The 17,510-nt window shown below is 42.1% G+C and overlaps 1 protein-coding gene and 2 long non-coding RNA genes across 3 annotated transcripts in view; 1 reads left to right on the top strand and 2 right to left on the bottom strand.

Annotated features, from left to right (window-relative positions):
* Positions 1-386: 386 nt before the first annotated feature.
* LOC111825257 lies at positions 387-6,233 on the bottom strand. Its single transcript, XR_002828415.1, has 2 exons — positions 6,186-6,233; positions 387-489 (listed from the first exon to the last, which is right to left on the bottom strand). It is a non-coding gene; the product is annotated as an uncharacterized LOC111825257 (long non-coding RNA).
* A 6-nt stretch (positions 6,234-6,239) lies between these two features.
* LOC106696533 lies at positions 6,240-15,193 on the bottom strand. The gene is made up of 3 exons (XR_002828414.1): positions 13,578-15,193; positions 8,697-8,836; positions 6,240-6,297 (listed from the first exon to the last, which is right to left on the bottom strand). It is a non-coding gene; the product is annotated as an uncharacterized LOC106696533 (long non-coding RNA).
* Positions 15,194-15,654: 461 nt separating this feature from the next.
* UBL3 (ubiquitin like 3) overlaps positions 15,655-17,510 on the top strand; it is a 77,672-nt gene continuing 75,816 nt past the window's right edge. The window contains exon 1 of the mRNA XM_006085459.3: positions 15,655-16,386. Within this exon, the coding sequence (XP_006085521.1) occupies positions 16,360-16,386 (27 nt within the window). The 5' untranslated portion in view covers positions 15,655-16,359. The remainder of the gene's footprint in view (positions 16,387-17,510) is intronic.

The raw sequence follows: 17,510 nt of genomic DNA, 5'->3' as shown, positions 1-17,510 counted from the left end.
ACCTCAAAATGTCACCTTTCTCTCAGGACCATGTTTTTCTTTACTTGTCTGTGTGGGTCAAGTGAATTCCAGACCCACCACCAGTCAGGTTAGTTGAGCTGAAAACAAAGGCTGAAAGGAAACTATCTGCTTTAGCTAGATAATCCATGGGGAATTGTCCAGTAAGAATGATCTGTTCCAAATGTAGGTCCCTTGATGTGAAAGCTTTGTCATATCTTACAGTTAAAAAATTTTTACAGAATGAAAACAAACATACCCATGGTACTATCAATAAAGGGTAAAGAGGGAGCCAGGTCAAAGACAAACCAACCCACTAAAGCATGGGTTTCACCAGGGAGCTGTTCTAAGAACCACAGCACACTCCTCAAAATAAAGGTACCGACGACTGATAATCAAGAATTTTAATTTTACACTTAGCCTCATAAGAATCATTGCAAATTCAATTTCTTCGTAAACTGGAGACTTCACATATTTGATTTGCCACAGGATCTAGGACAAAATAGCACACGCACATGTGAAAAGAACACGCACAATCTCAAGTATAATTGGGGTTTAAATACAGTATTTGGAAGGAAAAAACACCTCCAATGACAGCAAAACCCTCCCCCAAATAGTTTTATAATTGTTTTATATATTCCAAAGGAATCAACTTATTCAGAGTAAACTGGTCTATTAATTTAATGGCCATATGGTATCAGCTCCAAAGAACCTCCAGGTGGGGGGTAAAGCTCATTCAAGCTTCCAGCACTCACCCTTCACTTTGTCTAACGTGCCTCCTGAAAGAAAATTTGAATTTAAAATTTGACAAGTACATCTTTAAAAAATGAGCTTTGGGCCACGTGCTTCCATCCTAACAGGATGAAACTTGCAAGAAAAAGAAGAATAAAAAGTCACAAGACCCGTTCAGACCACCAAGAATTTCATAGCATCAGGACATGTACTTAAGCTTATCATCGTTTTATACCAATAATGTTAGTGGTGTGAGTTGCTTTTAAATAAATGGTAAATTTTTATTTTTATTTATTTTACTATTTCATGATGCAGAGCTACCTGTAATTATATTTGCACAGAAAGTAGGAACACCCTTCCAAGAATAAGACAAACCCAAGAGTGGATTTGATGAGCAAATTATATCTTTAAAAGAAAGTAAACTCTAGGACCAGCATTTTAAGCCAATACTTATTTCTAGGTTTCTAAAGTTACTTATCTGTTTTTGCTATTTTGGAAAGAAAAGTGTATATGCATGAGCTAAGAAGGGTGACACTTATGTTCTATCTAACTCATGAGCTCTTTTCTGCCTCTGTAATCTTGGACATAATATAACCTCATGAGTTGTCTTAAAGATTGCATAAAGCAAAGTATAGAAAGCCCTATGATGCCTAACACATGGAAGTCACCAGAAAATTCCATATTCTTTGCCCCTGGTGCTACTTGATTAAAGCCATACGTAGTCTGAAAACTTACAAGAGCTTCACAAATCCATTCATGTCCATGATTTTGTAATTGCTGAATCCCCCTTGGGAAAGTTAGCTAAACAGCCCAGGAATAATTTACAAATGCAAAAGTTGAGAGCTAGGAGGACATAGAAAGGGTCAAGGACACTTGCCCTGGACTCCTCCTCGGGAAGAAGCAGGAACCCATCAGGGGGTTGCTGCCATCCTCTGCCTCTTGCCCTGGGCATGGCATCTGTGTTGACTGGTCCTGTTTTTCCATTCACCTACTGTTTGGCAAACTCTCTGTCTGGGTGTACTGCCTCTGTCTCTTCCATTTCTCTTCCGTTTATGTTTGACCTGTATTCTATGTAGCACGTCAGAGCATTTTGGATGAAGTGTGTTCTGAGCTCCCTAGGATTTAGGGAAAAGACAACTTTGCTGAAAAAATCATGAATAATGGAAATTGCTGGGGATCACCATTCAAATCTTCAGACTACCACCTGCATGTTGAGAAAATCAAGTACATCTTCAAATTTCTGGAGTGTTTTTGAAGTTTTACAAAATAAAGCATTTGGGGTAAATCCCTCGTCTTAGATTCTCTTTGATTAGGAAGTAACCTATTTTCTCAACTTTGAAGCTGGTTTAGAACTATCTGTGTTTTCATTTTCACACTCAATCTGAGTATTTGTGTTTAAAGATAGATGGCAAGACAAAAATTCCACTAAACGAAATTGTGAAATGTTCTCTGGGACTTTACCAGATGTAATAAGATTACTGTACTTCTCTCTTCCACAGGATCTTGATCTCACAGAAACACGTATATTCCTACATTAATGTCACTTGGGCATAAGATCAGGGATGGGAAAGTGACAGAGGAAAAATAAACAGTAGGAAACATACAGAGGAACACGTCACAAAATCTTAGCCACAAAGACAAATTAGAAAATCCCTCCCCACATATCCATAGAATTTTGAAACCACCAGAAGGGCTCATATCCAGGAGCTAGTTAACAGTTGTGTCTACAAGTCAGAAACATGAAAATCCCCACTGGCTCTATTTTCCTGGCTTACCCAAGACAATTAGAGGAATCTTGCAAAGCAATATTTTCCCAACAGAGAATGCTAGGAGACTCCTAAAAGATGCAGAGTCCAGCTCTGGAGCCTTCCCAGTTTCTTCAGTTTAACAACTCAGCATTTATTGAGCAACTACTATGTACTGGACTCTGATACATGCCAGGTAAGGTTAAGATTTTAGACATTTGTGCATGAAACGTCCTTTAAGTGAGAAGAACCTGGAACCATCTGTCCCCTAGCTCTTCACTAGGCTGACTCCCTTTTTTCACTCAGGTCTCAGCTCAAATGCCTTCTTTTCCAATACTTCTCTAACCATTCATTCTAGAGCTGCCTCCAGCCCCCTGCCCCTTCACTTTTTATTTTATTACTCCATTTTAGTTTTATTTCCTTTAAAGATTTATGACAATGTAAAATGATCTTGTATATTCATTTCTTTAATTGTGGAGTTTATGGGCCATCTTCCCAACTAAAATACAAGCTACATGAGAGCTGGGCCTTTCCTGTCTTATCTGTGCACTCACCAGGTGTCTGACACAGAGTATGCAAATGGAGGCAAAAGCAGAGTATATATCTACCAAAGAAGTATCATTCCAATGATACACATGGCTGTCCCCAGAGTCGTCCACTGGTCCCTCTGAAGCTGGCACTATGATTGTTTGGGTGGGGTCACAGACTACTTTGGGAGGACACTGAGTTTCTAAGGATCAGTAGCACTAGCCAGGTGATGACTCAGGAAAAAGTGACACCAGGTGGGAGGACAAGCTCATACAAAGGCATGGGTGCCAGAAAGAATTTACCAAATTCTCAGGTTTGCAAGTTTTTTGTTGTAACTAAAGCAGGCATTTAAGGGTGAAAACAGGTTTAAAAAATAAGTGAGAGAAGGCACAGGTCAAATACCAAGTGAGACAAACTAAAGTATTGGGGTATAATTGAGAGATTTTTAAGCGAGGAGACAAAAAATATACTGGTGATGATCAATCAGTGGCTTCTGAGTGAGTGAAACCTAGGTCCAAGTCCCAGTTCCACTACTTACAAGCTATATGACCTGCTGCCTGTGCCATCTCTAAAACAGGCATAGAACCCACCACCTCACATGTTTGTTGTGATGCAAAGTTATTGTGCCCTGTGCTAGACACATAAAAGTGTGCAATTGCTTTTAACTCTGATGATGATTAGAACGACATGATTCATTTATACATCTTAGAAAGAGTCTTCTAGAAACAGTGCAGAATAGATGTAATAAGCTTTCAGATTTCATGACCGGAAAAACATTTTTTAAACTTTATTCAGGTAGAGTTAATGCATAATAAACTGCTCATTTAAAGTATACAGTTTGATTTTAAAAATTTAAGAATATTTGGAGACAAATATAGAAGGCTAATTTGTAAAAAAGAAAAAATATTGATGATGACCTACTATCAACTGCTTCAAAAGCAATTATTTTAACACCATAAAAGCAGGAAGAACATTCTCTCCAAAGGGTGAACATTTACATTGGGGGAGAAATTGCTTTATGAAAATTCAGAACATTATTTTTAATACTTTTTCATAGATCTCTGAGAACTCATCGTGCACTGGTGTGTTGGAACCTCTGATATTCGGATTTTATTATGGAGTATGAGCCTAGATGTGGGGAGGCTAACTGGGTGGCAGTTGGTTCCAGGAAAACTTGTGAAGAGATGAACTAAGGTTGTAGGAATGGGGGCAGAAATGTGGGTGATGGTTTAAAAAAACACTAAGAGGGTAGAATCAGTAGGGCTTGGGTATTGAGTGAGGGATTAGGGAAAAGTCAAGGATAGGTCATGGGGAGAAGGAGGCACAACATGGGAGGGGAGGAGGTTTGGTGGAGAAGCAGGTGGTGCTTTGGTTTGTAATGAGTTAACTTTGGAGTTGCTGTGAGACATTCCAGAAGAGAGGTCTAACAGGACTGCTGGGATGGATGGAGCTGGAGTCCTGGGAAGCAGGCTATACTTGAGATATAAAAGTGAACACCATCAGTTCAGTAGGGCATCTGAAGCCACTGGAGTAGAGGGTGTGCAGAGCAGAGAGGAGAGCAAAGGTGAGAGAAAGAAGAGCCATTGGTATTCTTTATTCCCTTCCCTCCAGGGAATTTTAATGAGCAGCCAGGCAAGGAAGCACTGTTGGAGAGAGCAGGTAAGATATTAAACTTTGTTAGGAACACCTCATGTTTATAGAGGGATTTAGAGGTTACAAAGTTCTTTTGCATATATAGTTTTTTATTAAATGTTTTCAATCATCCCCTGAGGTAGAAAGTATACCTAGGTAAGGAATCAGGATAAAATCAATAATTAAGAATCAGATGTAGTATAGAAGCTAGTGAAAAAGATGGAAAGGAAGCAAAGAGGTAGTTGGAAAACTTGGAAAGAGGGATATTGTAGAAGCAGTTTTTTAAAAAATATAATGATAGTGAGCATTTCTAGAGTGACATATCTATTAGGCATTGTGCTAAGTGTTTTGCAACTATTTCATTAGGCCCTGACAACAACTCCATGGAGAAGTTACTATTATTAACCATATTTTACACTTGAGATGCTCCCAATTTACACAGATTGAGTAAACTTGCTCACAATGCTATGAGTGGTGGAGTTGGAATCCAATCCCATGAGGTCTGACTCCAGACCTATCCAAGAGCAAGAGAGTGGCCAGTAGTGCCAAGGACTCTGAGAATTGATCGAGGATGACCAGGCTTAAAATGTGTCCATGGCATTTGGCAGTTAAAAATCTTAGCTTAATAGTTTGAGTGAAGTGTGAGGGACAGAGTGGGTAAGGCTTCCCTATCCACTCATCCATGTGTGGTTGGGATAATTGTGCATCGCACAACTCCAATTATGACAGGAGTCACTCCTCTGGAGCTGTGAGGTATACAACCAGCACAGCCTTATGCAGAGTCCTGAGTGGAGGTTAAATGGATTTTATGGGACATGGTCCCCTATACTTTAAAGAAGCTGATGTTCAGGGAGAAACAAGACGGGGTAAGAGATAGAAAAGAGCACTGAGAAATGAGCCCGTATTTTTGTTTGTTGTTTTAAAATATGGGAGTGATTTGACATATTTTCATAATAAAGAGAAATTTGCCTGGGGTCATCCCAGCTTTTCTGAGGAATTATTTATTTTTTATTTTTTTGTTAATCCTCGCCTGATGATATTTTTCCATTGATTTTTTAGGGAGAGTGGAAGAGAGAGGAAAACATTGATGTGAGAGAGATACACCAATTGGATGCCTCCTGCAGGAGCCCCAACCAGGCCCGGGCTGGGGAGGAGCCTGTAACCAAGGTATGTGCTCTTGACCAGAAAGGAACCGGGGACCCTTTGGTCCATAGGCCAACACTCTATCCATTAGGCAACACTGGCTAGGGCTGAGGAATTATTTATAGTGCTCCTTTTCCTTTGACTTTTCCTGGTTAGGACGGCATATTATATGGTCACCCTAAATAGAAGAACTTCGGGACAGGAGAGGCAGAAGAAGTAAGAGAGAGAAGGACAGTGTTTGTTGCAACAAGGTTCTGAGACAGAAGGAGTGGCTCCTAGGCAGGTAAGAGAGCTGAATCTTGGAAGGAGGTTGCTAGGGCTTCCCCTAAAGCAGGAGGGTGATGAGATAAAAATAAGTGTGGATGGTAATGAGTTAGGGACTGGATACAAATTTGTGAGATATCTTACTTGACTCCTTTTTTGGCCGGTATGGCTCAGTTGGTTGGAGTGCTGTCCCATATACCAGAAGGTGGCAGGTTCAATTCCAGGTCAGGGCACATACCCAGGTTATTCCTTTTCTCTGTGAAGTAAGAGGCCATGAGGTCACAGTTTAGAGTTCAAATTCCATGTTCAATTCACTTTACGTTATTAGCCATGAGGCGAACAACCTTTTCATAAATTCTACAACCTTTGCATAAACATGGTTCCTTTGGTCTCCATAAAAAGGGCAGAAGAATGGAGAAAGATTTGAGCTGAGCATAAACAAATAGCTGAAAACACATGCCTGAAGAGAAGTTGGTTTAATCCTGTCACTATCACAAATGAAAATGTTAGCATAGCAGGAAAATAGTGTGAGACAGACCTACACAAGTAACAGGCAAAGCATCCACCACTGTATCCCACTTCATTATGATAATTATAATAGTAGCTTATTATTGAGAGCTTATTTTGTGCAAGAAAGAGTTTTGTTTTAAATGTGTATATTTTAGTGTAATATTCTAAATATACTCAACTTTTCTGAGTTGTTTTTTTTTATGAGAAAATTGAGTAAGTCATCCAGTTTTACTCAAATAGTAATTTAAATCCAGGGCCCACATTCATAACTAATATGGTATTCCCCTCCCCTTCTCTTTCACTAGAATCTGTTGATTTAAGTTCATTTCAGGTTTTCTCTTTTAAGTCAAAGGTTGTCATTGTGATAAATTAATCATGTCTGAGTCCCCCCACAAAAGATGATACAGTAATCTGATCTGAAAGCTCCTGGCATGGTGGACTAGATGCCCAGGCAAACAGAGCAGTTGGCTCTCTTCCTGCTGTTCCCCTTACGAGACTGTTAGGCAGCTCCCCTGTGAAATCTCTAACAGGCATGCTGGAGAAGGCAACAGCTAACTGGATTATTCAGTTTAGGGAACAAGGCCATGAAATTCAACCATATAGGCAGTTGCCCAATAAGGCCTGGCTTAAGTACTGAATCAGCATCAACAGAAGCCACTCTCCAACTGTGGTGACTTCCCTGTCAATGTGAAACATTGCAAGGCTTCAAGAGCAAGCACAAGGTTTTGGAGAAATCTCTCCTTGATTCCTTATTCGGCTCTTAAATGTTAATATAATGCATAATATGTTTATTGATAAACAGTAAAGTTAGTCCCTTGGTGAATAGAAAAACACAATTTGAACAATGTGAAGTAATGATGGATCAATCAATCAATAAAAAAAACTAGTATAAAAATGACTATGGTGAAGGTTATTAAGGTTGAAGAAACAGAATTTATAGTTCATGCCACAAGATTAGTGTTAAGGAGAATTCTTTTGCCTCCACTTATATAATGCTTATATAATTGTTTGTGGGTTTTTTAAATTTAATTGGGTTGAATTTTATTACTCTGGGTATTCAAATTTTTTTTCTTTCATTGACTAACCCTATTATGGTGAGACAATAAAAACCAAGAATATTGATTGTGTTTTAGGATATCAATTTGATAATACAATATATACAGTGGGGCCTTGACTTACGAGTTTAATTCTTTCTGAGACCAAGCTCGTTAAGGAGCTCGTTAAGGAGCTCTTAACTCAAATTACTCTATCAACTCAATGCAAAAAATCGGCCGAGAGATAGCTGGTATCTCAAAAAACTCGTTAGTCGGGACACTCGTAAGTCAAGGCCCCACTGTATATTTATTTGGGATATTTGTCATTTTTAAGATAAAATTATGTAATAATTCAACAACTTCATAAAGCCAGTAGGAATAACTCTGTCTTTTTGTTTCTTAGAACATTTTAGATGCAACTCATTCTCATGTACACTTGAAAATTACAGAGAAAACGTGGCTGTTTCTCAAGAAGTTTCTATTTCCTCATTTGTTCAAAAAGAGGGAGATGACATCATGTGCAAATTCCTTCCAGCTTGAGCATTGGCTGATTCAAAAGTGTCAGCAAAAGTGGGGTCAGGTCATGAAGGAAGGCATTATGGGATGCCAGCAAGAGGCAAACACAAAAGTTATTACTTTTCTGATGGCCTATGAATTTAAATTGCACAACGTCCATTGTTGAATATTTGGACACACAAAATTGCTTAAAACTTGTTACCATTAAAAATATAACTCTTATTTTTTTCAAAAATGAACTCCTTTTCACATAAAAATAGTTTTCTTTTCCATTCCTTAATTTAGTCATGGGAAAACAAATGTGCAAAGCCTTGAATATCATTTTTGTGCTCATGAAACACACTTCTAGATCTGAACATAATAAGGGAAGATAATTCCTGACTTTACAGAATCACAGAACTGGGAAAAACTTTAAAAGATTCATCTCTATAATGCACTATTGGCAAGGTTTCTTGGGTGTTATTAATTCACTATGCTAAGCTTTGTGGATACAAAGACCCTTAAAACTCCATGGCCATGACAGCAAGTTTAGATTCTAGAATTTTATATCATTGATATTACTTTTTACTTTAAAAATAAAAGAGAAAATACATACTGGGTTGAATATATTATGCAGTAGAGTGATTAATAGTCCTCCTTGGTTTTGTAGAAGTTTGTTGGTAGGAGAGGAGATAGTGGGACGAGCTCTGTATTAGGAGTCAGCTTGATCTCCTATTAAACTGGTAGCTGCCTTATCTGTAAAATGAATATTTGGGATTTGATAATCTCCAAGACCCCTGAAGCACTTTTAAATTATCTGAATCTAAGAGGTTGTACAGATGACAACTAACTCCCAAAATATAGACAAAATATACTGTTGGAATTCAGAGACCGTTTTCCATCCTTCTATCAAAACAAATCTTATCACAACATTCCCCAGTTTAAAACCTTTTAGTGGCTTCCATTTGCTGTCAGAGTAAATCCAAACTAATTTGCAAAACCTAAATTGCAAAGTCCTTAGTGATTGGCCCCTAGTTTCTCTCTCCTGACCTTTTCTTATCCTACTCCTGCCCCACTCCCATGCAGCATTCTGAATTTCAGCCACTGCCCCTCCCTGTACTCTTTCCCTCTAGTCTAGGTTTTGGCCCACCTGTTCTCTCTTCCTGACCATGCCATTGAATTGTGCACCTAAGAACATACAAGATAGTAAATTTTATATTATGCATATTTTACCATAATTTCAAAAATAAAAAATAAATTCACCCATTTAGCATGTTCAATTCAATGGTTTTCAGTATATTTATAGAATTGTGCAACCATCATCAAAATCTAATTTTAGAATAATTTCATCACTCCCCCTCACACACACACACACACACACACACACACACACACACACACACAAAACACCCATATAGTCATAGTAGTCACTTGGGGGGAGATATTTGTAACAGGCCATGGTTGTCATGTGATAGTCTTCTGGGACTTGACACTCAGAGACTTAGAAGTGACTTTAGAGATTTAGTTCAACTCCTCAGATAAAAGAATGGAGGCTCAGGGAGGTTGTGTGTTGGCAAAGGTCACACAGCTGATTCGTAAGACCCAGGTCTTTTGATTTCCTGTGAAGTTGCTTTTCCTAATACAAAAATGCTGAGTCATTTGCTTCCTTTAGATTGATGCTGACAATAGATTAATGGGATTAAGAAGATGCTATTGGATTTCGAGATCAAAAGGAACCAAGATGGTGGGTAGTTAAATGCAGGTACCCAACACCTCCCACAACCACATCAAAATTACAACTAAAATACAGAAAACCATCATTCAGAACAGCCTGAATCTGGCTGAATAAAAGTCCTATAACTGGAGAAGTAAATAAAAAAAGAACATTGAGACTGGTAGGAAGGGTGAAGGCATTGAACAGGCTGGACCGAAACCAGCCTGTAATGTTTTTATAATCAGGAGTGATTTCTTTGCTGCAGAGATCTTCCATGAGAAGCAAGGGGTCGTAGCCACACACCAGATTCCCAACCCAGTGTCCCAGAGCTGGGAAGAGTAACTTCATGCTGTAAAAACCAGTGGGGATTATGACTGAGTGACACAGAGGGTGCTAGAGACCCAGGCAGTTCCCCTTAAAGGGCCTATGCACAAACTTACACAGTCTGCTTTCTCTGAGCTCCAGAGTCAGGCAGTGACTTTGGGGGATCCAGGACATACAGGAAGGGATTGGATTGTCTAGCATCAAGGCAGGAAATCGGGGACAGCTTTCTCTCAGATAGGAGTGCTCACAGAAGTCATTGTTCCTGTGCTGGGACCTCACCCATTGCACAGTTGACTGGAAGCCATATATGAGCTTCCATCAATGTGTCCAACACTGTCCCCTCCACCTTGGTGATTCCCTGAGACCCCGTCCCATCTAATTTGCAGCCTCACCCTTTGCTGTTTGCAGTGGCTTTTACATATGAATGGCCTGTCCAGGCTCAGGTTTCAGACTTTGCTAAAATCACTCAAACAAGCAGCAGCTGGCATCAGCATGCCCCAAACCTATCAAATAAAAGGCCCAATACCTGGCACTAGCATCAGCCTGCCTTGCTTCACAACTGAGCCTCCCCTGGGCACTTCCAAGCCCAATATAAGTAGCAGCCATCTGCAGATCTCTCTGTAGCTCCTGCCAGGTGGCCCCAGGCAGTGGCTGACTTTGCATCTTCCAGAAATCCCAGAGCCAGTGTACCAGTGGGCAGCTTCAGGCCATACTAGATTACAACTCTACACATCCACAAGCTACACACTCGAGGGTCAGACTCAGTGAGCACCACAGCTCCAATGAAGCAAATCCTGCTCCATAGGGATGTCTCCTACACAGCATGTGTGCAGCTATTTCACTGTAGTCACAGCTGGTCCTCACAGCTAATTGGCCTGGAGGTCAATTCCTCCCAGCAACACCAATAGCAATCAACTACATCAAGACTGTGCACACAACCCAGGTGACTGGGAAGCTGAGCCACTAGACCAGCCGTGGGCAAACTATGGCCCGCGGGCCGGATCCGGCCCGTTTGAAATGAATAAAACTAAAAAAAAAAAGACTGTACCCTTTTATGTAATGATGTTTACTTTGAATTTATATTAGTTCACACAAACACTCCATCCATGCTTTTGTTCCGGCCCTCTGGTCCAGTTTAAGAACCCATTGTGGCCCTCGAGTCAAAAAGTTTGCCCACCCCTGCACTAGACCTTACAGGACACCTACTACACAAGGCCACTCTACCAATTCCAGGAGACATAGCAACTCTACCTAAGGCATAGAAACAAACACAGGGTAGCAGCCAAAATGAGGAGACAAAGAAACATGTCACAACTGAAAGAAATGGGTGCAAGCAATCTACTGGATACAGAGCTCAAAACAATGGTCATAAGGTTATTCAAGGGACTTAATGAGAGCTAAATTAAGTCATTAATTTATCTCTTAATTTATGACCAGATAAAATGGTCATAAGGCTATTCAAGGGACTTAGTGAGACTTTTGAGGATCTTAGTGTGAATTTCAAAGACATGAAAAAGGATCAGTCAGAAATTAAGCATACACTAACTGAAATAAAGAATAATTTACAGGGAATCAACGGTAGAGTAGAGGATTATAAGAATCAAATCAATGATTTGGAATATGCAGAAGCAAAAACACACCCAATCAGCCCTAGCTGGTTTAGCTCAGTGGATAGAGCATTGACCTGCAGACTGAAGGGTCCTGGGTTCAGTTCTGGTCAAGAGCACATGCCCAGCTTGTGGGCTCGATCCACAGTGGAGGGCATGCAGGAGGCAGCTGATCAATGATTCTCTCTCATCATTGATGTTTCTATCTCTCCCTCCCCTTCCCTCTGAAATCAATAAAAATATATTAAAAAGTAAAACACCCAATCAGAAGAGCAAAAAGAAAAAGAATCCAAAAATATGAAGGTAGTGTAAGGAGCCTCTGGGACAACTTTAAGTGTACCAACATTCGCATTATGTTGGTGCCAGAAGGAGAGGGGAGAGAGCAGGATATTGAAAACCTACTTGAAGAAATAATGACAGAAAATTTCCCCTACCTGGTGAAAGAAATAAACTTACAAGTCCAGGAAGAACAGAGAGTCCCAAACAAGTGGAACCCAAAGAGGCCCACACCAAGACAAATCACAATTAAAATGCCAACGTTTAAAGACAAAGAGAGAATCTTAAAAGCAGCACAAAGAAAGCAGTTAGTTACCTAAAAGGGAATGCCCATACAACTATCAGCTGATTTCTCAGCAGAAACTTTGCAGGCCAGAAGGGATTGGCAAGAAATATTCAAAGTGATGAATAGCAAAGACCTACAACCAAGATTACTCAATCCAGAAAAGCTATCTATAATAATAAAAGCATAATATGCAAATTGACCAAAAGGCCGAACAGTGGAATGACCATCTGAATGACCACGCTATGACACCCACTGGCGCCAGGCCAGCCAAGGTGGTGTGATGTGATTGGTTGGGGACCCCACCATCACCCCATGATTGCCCCACAGAGGGAGGCCCAGGCCACTGACCGGCAGGCTGTGATGAGTGGGCAGGGCCTCCCTCTGTAGAGCGCGATCGATTGCCCCAACGAGGGAGGCCCAGGCTACCCAGCAGCAGCACTGTGGCAGGTAGGAGGGGCCTCCCTCTTTGGGGTGACCCATCGCGGAGCCCCGGTGTGGGCAGGGGCTCCCAGACTGTGAGAGGGTGCAGGCCGGGCTGAGGTTCCGCCCCCCCAGTGCACAAATTTTGTGCACCGGGCCTCTAGTCATTTATAATTGAAGGCCAGATAAAGCCCTTCCCAGACAAGAAAAAGCTAAAGAAGTTCATCACCACCAAATCAGTATTACATGAAATGTTAAAGGGTATTCTTCAAGAAGAGGAAGAAAAAGAAGAAAAAAAGTTTAAAAATATGAACAATAAAATGGCAATAAATACATATCTATCAACAATTGAATCTAAAAATAAAAATAAATAGATAAGAAATGTAATGAACAATATAAACTGATAGATAAAATAGAATCAGAGTCATGGAAACATGGAACAGACTGACAAATCTCAGAAGGAAGGGAGATCTAGAGGAGATTAACCAATGATCTTATATGCATATATGCATTACCTAATGACACAGACAATATGGTGGTGAAGGCCTGGGGTAGGGTGGGAACTGGGTGGAGAGGGGCAATGTGGGGAATAAAAGGGGACATCTGTAATACTCTCAACAATAAAGATTTAAAAAAGAAAGAAGATGCTACTCTTCCCTGTTGTGGACAACTGTGCTCTTTCTGCAGCCTCCTGGCTCACCCATTTGAGTCTGGAGGCAGAGAGTAAAGATAAGAGAATCTACATTGTGTTCAGTAATGCTCTCATGCCCTAATTCAGTGAATGAATAGTTACAATAAGTTTTACTGAGAAAAATGTCTCAGCCATTTTATAAGAGTGATTGGAAACACAGCTAGGTACAGTGACTTTACTTTTGAAAAATGTGGTCTCTTCTAGTAGTGCACAGGTAGCTGGCAGCAAACAGCAACATCTTGTTGGAAATGTCAAGGTCTTGGGCTCCCTTGGTGGTTGTTACACTGTGCTGCCGCGTGGCCCTTGGAAAGCCGCAAAAGAGGTGTGAATTGAAGCTTGCATAAGTCCTGCCATGTTATGCTCCTTGCCTTCCTACTTACAGTAGCATGGAGGCCCAACAAACCTCTGCCAGGGCAGTCATTGGATGAAAGTTGGTGTGAGGGGACTAATTTTGCAAGCAAGAGCCTTCTAACTGTGTTCCAATATTCCTTCTGAACTCATTGGTCAATGGAAGCATTTTCAACTGTCCTTATATCTGGAGGACTGGGAAGGGGGCTCTTTGCTTGCTAAACATGGTGAATGAGGAACCAAGTACCAAGGCCATGGAAAGTCATGCAGCTAGAGACTCAGAAATGTTTAGACAAAGTCCTGAAGCCTAATTGTGGTGTGATTGGGTCTTTATTTCCTCTGTCCTTTGGTTTCTCTGGGTATTTGCTCTATCCTCCAGCCTGGTTACCAACCTAACTCACCATAGAATGAGGTAGGCTGGAGGAGTACTTGGAACTTACCAGGCTACTTAAGAGGCAGGCACTCTACATGTCCTGTGAGTTTCTATCCTGATGAGACAAACCTGATTGGTTGCTATGGGGAATGACAAGCTGTCAGACAGTGAGTTCCCTGTGCACAGTGCCTGGATTATCCATTTTTAAACTCCTGATGCCTAGCAGTGCCTGGCACAGTTGTTTGCTGAATGAAGGAGTAGTAACACTTCATACCAAATGATGCATTATTACTTACAAAGTAATCTATTTTCCCAGCATGAAGTCATTCTACTTTAAAAGTGGAAGGTAGGCAAGACTGTCTTACAGATGAGATCACATAGCTATAGGTTGGAGAGGTGGCTTTCAGACTCTAAGTCTGCTGGCATTTTTACACATGTGTGTTATTGAGACTGACCTTCCTAAAATATGCGGCCAAAGCACTAAGAGAGATATGAATATGGATTCAGAGAGACATTTGTGTTTTCTGCATTTTGTTCCTAAATCTGGGGTAGACATATTCTTCATGTGTCTCTTGACTAATGGTATTATTTGGTGCTATTTGTTAATCACTGCAGGTATATAGGTTTTCAATTACATTTTGAGTTAAATAGAATTTAGAGGCTGGCCTGGTAAACTAGTGAATCCTCGCTTAGTCTGTAGTAGCTATTTCCTGATGTAGCTTTGGCACTATTCACTATTACAGTTTTTGGTAATTTCAATTAATTAGATTGTAGCTCTATGGCCCTGGGTCTTCAAGAAACACATGTTCAAACATTTTCCCTGCTTAATAAGATCCATGTTCCTGTTGAACTTGTAGGGCCTCATTGGAAATCAATGATTGCCTCTGATCTTCCAAATGTAATGTTGAGACTCAGGAAATCACTACACAAAATGCTTTCAGATTGCAGGATGTGGAGAGCTCTCTGTCATTAAAACAAATGATTCTGCTTAGAAGTAAACCATATTTTAAATCTGTATGTATATTGTACATGAGGGAACTTCTCTGTACAGAATTATCTCTCCCCCCCCGCCCCGCCCCCCACAATAATTCTCCAGGTCACACCTAACTTCTGGGTCACAGCTTGGCAAAAGCTAGCTTTCCTTTCCTAGCAACTGTTACTAGGAGGGGCGTGGCTTCGAAGTCGGGCGAGGGGGACTACCCTTCCCGTGATGCTCCAGGGTGGCCTCCGTCGTGACGCACTCGGTGTCCGCGAGGGGGACGGGGGCGGCGGCCGCTAGTGGGGGGCGAGCTCCCGGAGTCCCCGACTCGCGTTCAGGCAGCTGCAGCCGCCATGTTGGCTTGAGGGGCGATGACAGGAGGTGGCTGCGGCGTCTGGCACTGATTGTGGAAGCGAGACAAAGCTCTGAGAGGAAGCCGTTCCGGACTGAGGAGAGGGAGGACCGGCCTCTTCCGGGGACCGGCTGGAGTCGGTGTCGCGGGACCTCGCGAGGCCGGGGAGGGGAGGGGAGGCCGGTGAGGAGAGCGGAGCCGCGAAGACGATGCGCCCCGAGAGCCGCTGCGGCCCGGAGGCGCCCGCGGCCTGAGCCCCGAGGGGCGGTGGGTGCCTGCCCGGCCCGAGCTCCTGTCCCCCGCGTGTCGCCGCGGGCTTCGGGCCTTGGCTCCCAACGAGTTAAATGCCCTTGAGCGCGGCTTCGGGCGGCCCGGCCCCCGGCCCCGGCGGCGCTCGGTAAGCCGTTTCCCCCGCCGGCCACTCAGCGCTCACGCGTCCATGTGTAGCCGCATAGTTATCTGTGTACCTCCCGCCGGGGCGTTTTGCTGCTTCATGAGGACTGGACTCGGGCGCGCGTGTGAATCACTGCCGGCCCACGAAGGAGGAAGGCGCATTTAACCCCCTCCCACCGCTCCATGCCCGTGTGTCACTCGGCTCCGTCCACCTGGCGCGGCCGGTCCTGGGGCCACTGCTGACGACGACCCGGCTGCTCCCTCCCGAGTGCCCTGCGCTCCGGCCACTCGGCTCCTGGGATCGCTCCTCCGCGCACAACCTCGGCCAGGCCGCGACTTTGGCTCCCACATCACTTAGTTTTTGGAAAGCACATCACGAACTCATCGAGATCGTTAACGTTGATTTCTGTGGCTTGAAGACCTCTGCACCTTTTTGTTTGTTGTGTGGGTTTTTTTCGTTTTTGTTTTGGGTTTTTTTTTTTTGCGTGAACGTCCGGCTGTTTATCAAGTGGCAAGATGTCCAGTAATGTCCCGGCGGATATGGTGAGTGAAGGCTAAGTTACGACACACTTTGATTTAATTGTGGTTTCCAGTCTTATTTCATCAGAAAGGATGCAGAGGTGGGGCGAGTTTGCAGGGGCCTGTTGAGAAGCCGTGGTGCTGGGAGATTTGGAGAAGTTGGAGGTTCCCCCTTTTAGCCAGTAGTGCTTTGAGGATGGGGTTTCTCACTTGGTTGCGTTTTTTCAAATCACCCAAGGCAATGGAGAAGTCGGGAAAATGTGGCGAGGTAGCTTTAAGGGGAGAAGATGCCTTAGCTAGAAGCCTCTGAACAGTGTATCTTGTATCTGAATGCTTTGGAAAACGTCGGTGACAGTGGGCAGAGCCGAGGGCGGGCGTCCCCACCAGACACCGAGGTTGGCAGGGAGACGGAGTCTGTGACACTGACGAGCTCCTGAAGGCACTAGGTGCAAACTTGGTCTGGGCGAGAACAGTGTCGTGTATCTATCTCCTCAAGAAAAAGTCCACGAGAATTTGCAGTGACTTTTTTGAAGTGTCTAGGTGAACAAGCATGGCAACAAATATTAAGATGTTTGGGGATTTTCACAAATCTAGGCTCACCGTATATTGGGACTTTTAATGAATATTACAGGACTTTTAGTACCAAATATTTGGAAGCTAGCACCTATTCCATCATTGGACTTTTAAACGCTAATAAAACACATGATTGAGCCTTGACCCTTGACTGTTGAGAACTCGAAACAAAAAGTATTCTTTGATGTTGCTTTTCTTTTTGTTTATAAACGTTAAGGTTGTGAGTTTGTTGACCGACGGTAGTTAGCCGTGTAGACTTACCGTGCTGGAGGTGGGTTTGTGTGTGACACTACATTTTGCAGTCCTAGGGGCAAACATAATGCAGTTAACAAGAAGATGGATAATCTTGTTTATAAAAGAATTGCTGTTAACATAGTTACATTCCATTTGAGTGTTCATGTATTCCAGCCAAAAAGTAAAATTGAACTTTGTTGATTACATTTTAAAATCTCAGATGTTTCTATAGGAGCAAACTTCAGTTACAGATTTTAAAATAATTTAAAAAGTTAAGTGACCCTAAGTGGTGTATTTTGACCTTGGTTTAAAGACATTTTGCTTATGTTGGATTTCCATTT

This window comes from Myotis lucifugus, unplaced genomic scaffold, assembly GCF_000147115.1.
Source record: "Myotis lucifugus unplaced genomic scaffold, Myoluc2.0 scaffold_19, whole genome shotgun sequence".
Lineage (NCBI taxonomy): Eukaryota > Metazoa > Chordata > Mammalia > Chiroptera > Vespertilionidae > Myotis > Myotis lucifugus.
This window is presented reverse-complemented; position numbering and strand designations above follow the sequence as displayed.